This window comes from Equus przewalskii, chromosome 6, assembly GCF_037783145.1.
Source record: "Equus przewalskii isolate Varuska chromosome 6, EquPr2, whole genome shotgun sequence".
Taxonomy (NCBI): Eukaryota; Metazoa; Chordata; class Mammalia; order Perissodactyla; family Equidae; genus Equus; species Equus przewalskii.
Genome location: NC_091836.1, coordinates 33,397,626 through 33,400,396, shown reverse-complemented (window position 1 = coordinate 33,400,396; position 2,771 = coordinate 33,397,626). Strand labels below are relative to the sequence as shown.

General features: G+C 40.8%; 1 protein-coding gene across 1 annotated transcript; it reads left to right on the top strand.

Moving 5' to 3' along the window:
* Nucleotides 1-1,317: 1,317 nt before the first annotated feature.
* Nucleotides 1,318-2,262, top strand: LOC103551579 (olfactory receptor 8B12-like). The gene has a single exon (XM_008521102.2). The coding sequence runs from the start codon at nucleotides 1,327-1,329 to the stop codon at nucleotides 2,260-2,262; it is 936 nt and encodes a 311-aa protein (XP_008519324.2). The 5' UTR covers nucleotides 1,318-1,326.
* The last annotated feature ends 509 nt before the right edge of the window (nucleotides 2,263-2,771 follow it).

Here is a 2,771-nt window from a genome sequence, read left to right as displayed (position 1 = left end):
GAGAAAAATTAGAGAATGTTTATTTGTAAGCTTGGAGAAGGTGCAAATAATTCTTGGTATATATTAGATGTGATTGAAATAATGAATATCTTCCTCTGAAATCCAATATCCTTAACGTTACCTTTTTTGGCTCTAACTCTTTCTGCATTCCATTAAAGTTATGTAAGTACTTGTTTTTATGTATAGAGTCTCGTGAGAACCTAGTAAGTAAAAATGCTGCTTCAGAGAGTTCATCCGTTGCTCAGAGGGAGGTAGTGTAGCATAGTGATTAAAACTAAGAATTTTGGAGTTGGATAGACTAGGATTTGACTCAAGATTCTGAGACCTACTACACCTGTGTGCTCCTCACCTTTAAACTGGAGATTAATAGATCTAACATATAAGGTTATTGTGAGGAATAAACAAGGTAAAATGATCTGTGCATTGCTTTAGATACTTGGTGTCAGTAGGCTGTTGCTGGGTCAGAAACAGTGTTTGATGCACAGTGAGTACTCAGTATAAGGTAGCAAGAATTATTTTTCCCGCAGTGCTTTGCTCTTAATTGTGCTTAAAAAGATGTAATCTGAATAAAGGAATAGGTCACTAGAAGTCACGTCAAGAATTATCAAGGGTATAAACACACATTTCTTCTTCCTTAGGGAAGGTGGTCTCTGGAGCAGCGATCTTGAGGGAGTATCTCTAACTAGGTCACTGAGATCTCTAATCCAGAATAAAACTCTTTAGTCTCTGGGTATCCTTGGGCATTAGGAAATGATGTTCTCTCATCCCCGGAAGCTGGACAGTTGGCTCCGATAAAGCTGAAAGCAGACATCACGTTCTTCAGCTCAGGAAGAGAATCAAGATAAACTAGAGATTTTAATCCTCAAAGTAGAGAAACAGAAGCAGAGGGGTATGAGCTCCAAGTTGTCATCTTGTTTTCACCAGGGCCATTTGAGTTTCCTTGACAGAGATGGATCAGAGCCAGTAGAGTACAGCACTGTGACTCCAAGCACGAAGAGGGAGAGTGCCTGCCTGACCTGGTCTGTCCTGTAGCAGATGGATAAAAGCTCAAACCCTGGGAGTGAGACCGCCTGAGTTCAACTTCTGCTGCAACTTAGTAACATTGGGACTTGCATACCCACTTAAGCCCAGTGTCCTCATTTGTCAAATGGGGATAATCATAATGCTCTTCAGCATTTAGAACAATGCCTATCTCATAGTTAGTGCTCAGTAAATGTTCTTGTTCTTTTCTTCTCCAACTCACCCCCTTAAATTCCATGGTATGTAGCATCTCTTTCTCTCAGTGACTCTTTTCTTTCTTCCCCTCACAGACTCTCCTAGAGGAGAATGACGGCAGATAACACCTCCTCTGTGACAGAGTTTATCCTCACAGGCTTAACAGACCAGCCAGAACTGCAGATCCCCTTCTTCTTCCTGTTTCTAGGTTTCTACGTGGTCACCGTGGCAGGGAACCTGGGTTTGATAACCCTGATTGGGCTGAATTCTCACCTTCACATTCCCATGTACTTTTTCCTCTTCAACTTGTCCTTCATAGATTTTAGTTACTCCACTACCCTCACCCCTAAAATGTTGATGGGTTTTGTCTCAGAGAAGAACATCATTTCCTATGCAGGGTGTATGACTCAGTTTTTTTTCTTCTGTTTCTTTGTCTTTTCTGAATCCTATATCCTGTCAGCAATGGCATATGACCGCTATGTCGCCATCTGTAAACCACTGGTGTACACTGTCACCATGTCTCCTCAGGTCTGTTTACTCCTTTTATTGGGTGTCTATGGGATGGGAGTGTTTGGGGCTGTGGCCCATATGGGAAACATAATGATTATGACCTTTTGTGCCGACAACCTTGTCAATCACTATATGTGTGATATTATTCCTCTCCTTGAGCTCTCCTGCAACAGTTCTTACATAAATTTGCTGGTGGTCTTTATTGTTGTGACCATTGGCATTGGGGTGCCCATTGTGACCATTTTTATCTCTTATGGTTTTATTCTTTTTACCATTCTCCACATTAGCTCTGCTGAAGGCCAATCCAAAGCCTTTAGTACCTGTAGTTCCCATATAATTGTGGTATCTCTTTTCTTTGGGTCAGGAGCTTTTATGTACCTCAAACCACCTTCTATTTTACCCCTTGACCAGGGGAAAGTGTCCTCCATATTCTATACTGCTGTGGTGCCCATGTTTAATCCAGTAATCTATAGCCTGAGGAATAAGGATGTCAAAATTGCTCTGAAGAAAACTTTGAGCAGAAAAATTTTCTCTTAAAAATGATTGAGAAAAGGGACCCAAAGCTTTGTTTATAAATGTTTCTTTTATTATATTTTTAATGAGGGAAATAAATGCCTCTGCTTGCTCTCCTATGCTTATAAGAAATTTTTAGCTTGTTCTTAAGCAATATATTTCCTTTACTCCTTACTCTACCCTAACTGTTCCGATAATTCTTTAATTTATGAAAATTGTTTCCACTGTCACAGAGGATTACTCTTAATTAGGCGTAAGAAGTCATTTAATCCAGGCCCTCATATGACACACACTAGAGGCTCAAATACTTTGTAAGTTGCCCTACAAGGCACACACGTGAACAGTGCCAGAGCTAGGACTGGAATCTAGTTCCCTGAATTCTAATCCACTTTGCTCTGCTTTCCTCTTGCCATGCTTCTTTTTGAAGAAGAAGCTTAGCCCTGAGCTAACATCTGCAGCCAATTCTCCTCTTTTTGCTGAGGAAGACTGGCCCTGAGCTAACATCCGTGCCCATCTTCCTCCACTTTATATGT